At 63.0% G+C, this 1,320-nt stretch overlaps 1 protein-coding gene across 1 annotated transcript in view; it reads right to left on the reverse strand.

The window, feature by feature from the left end:
- ENTPD2 (ectonucleoside triphosphate diphosphohydrolase 2) overlaps positions 1-1,294 on the reverse strand; it is a 6,037-nt gene extending 4,743 nt beyond the window's left edge. Inside the window, exons 1-3 of the mRNA XM_010837088.1 lie at positions 1,042-1,294; positions 801-956; positions 136-220 (exon numbers count right to left, since the gene is read on the reverse strand). Of these exons, the coding sequence (XP_010835390.1) occupies positions 136-220; positions 801-956; positions 1,042-1,248 (448 nt within the window). The 5' untranslated portion in view covers positions 1,249-1,294. The remainder of the gene's footprint in view (positions 1-135; positions 221-800; positions 957-1,041) is intronic.
- Positions 1,295-1,320: the final 26 nt, after the last annotated feature.

Below are 1,320 nucleotides of genomic sequence, written 5' to 3' on the forward strand. Positions count from 1 at the left end.
GGAGACTCTAGGGCCAGCGACCACCCGGAGGTCTCTGCCCCACCAGACACAGAAAGGTAGTGCGGGGCTGGAGACGGCACTGCAGGTCCCAGAAAGAAGCAGGCGGGGCTCTCTCCTGGGGAGGAGCAGCGTGACCTCTGGATGGCAGCGGCGCGGTGCCTGTGAGGTTGAGGGCCAGGGAACAGCGGCATGGCCCCCGGGGAGCAGGGCTGCAGCGGGCCTGCAGAGATCAGGGGAGCAGAAGCTCCCGGCTTGCCCCCGAGTCCTGGGCTTGCCTCCTGAGCCCACTTCCCCAGCTCCCCAAGTCTGCCTGGGACTAGACACAGAGAGAGCAGGAGGAGCCTCACAGACACGCAAGTGTTTCTCCGGAATTCCCTCCTCCTCCGCCGGCCCAGACCCCTCCATCTTACTTCACAGGGGATCAGCACCGCTGCCTTCCACTCCTGACTCCCCAAGCCCTGCCTGTTCTACCTGCTGAGTCCGGGTCCTTCCACTTCTCCCCGGGTTGTCTGTTCTCCCCCACGCTCTCCCAGCCACACTCTCCCCTGCCCTGTCCACTCCAAGCTCCCTGCTGCCCCAGGGCCATTGCACTGGCTGTCTTCTCCACCCTCCAGATCCTGGATCTAGGGTCAGGCCTCAGAGAAGCTTCTGCAATCCCATCTCATCTGACTGCTGGGCTCCTGGCTATAGCCTGGCCACTTTTCAAGTCTGATTGGCAGTGTATCCCCACACCCCTCTACTCACAGAGCAAAAGAAAGATCGGGAGGCCTGGCGCTGGCTGGCAGAAACCCCAGCCCCACCCTGCACAGTCCTGGTGGAGTGGGGGCAGGCCTCACCTCACTCCATGTCTGGTTGCAGAGGGTGACTACAGCCCCCTCTAGTTGCTGCAGAGTTGCCACGGGCAGCCCCATCACCGTTCTCAGGAAGTCCATCGTGTAGAAGAAAGCAGAGAAGGCCTGGAACGCGGGTACAGTCACACTGTGACCAGACCCCAGGCACCTCAGGGCACGGGCCCCCCACCTTCCTGTCCTCTGGACTCACGATAAACTTCCCAGCCACAGGGGGCTGGAAGACGCCGTTGAAGGAGCATCTGGAGAAGTGGCAGGAGGAGGAGTTAAAGAGCTGGGAGACAAGGCTGCGGCATAGGGCAGGGTCACTGCTGCCCGCCAGGCTGACCCTGGCGCTCCTGTTGAAGGCCTGGGGCCGCTGGGCAGCAGTACAGGGCGACTCGTAGACATCCCAGAGCATCACGTGAGTGGAATAGCCCCGTGGCCAGCAGGGGTGGGACCCGTGGGTCTGGGGAATGATGAGGGTGTGCGT

This window comes from Bison bison, unplaced genomic scaffold (genome assembly GCF_000754665.1).
Source record: "Bison bison bison isolate TAMUID 2011002044 unplaced genomic scaffold, Bison_UMD1.0 scf7180017845754, whole genome shotgun sequence".
Classification (NCBI taxonomy): Eukaryota; Metazoa; Chordata; class Mammalia; order Artiodactyla; family Bovidae; genus Bison; species Bison bison.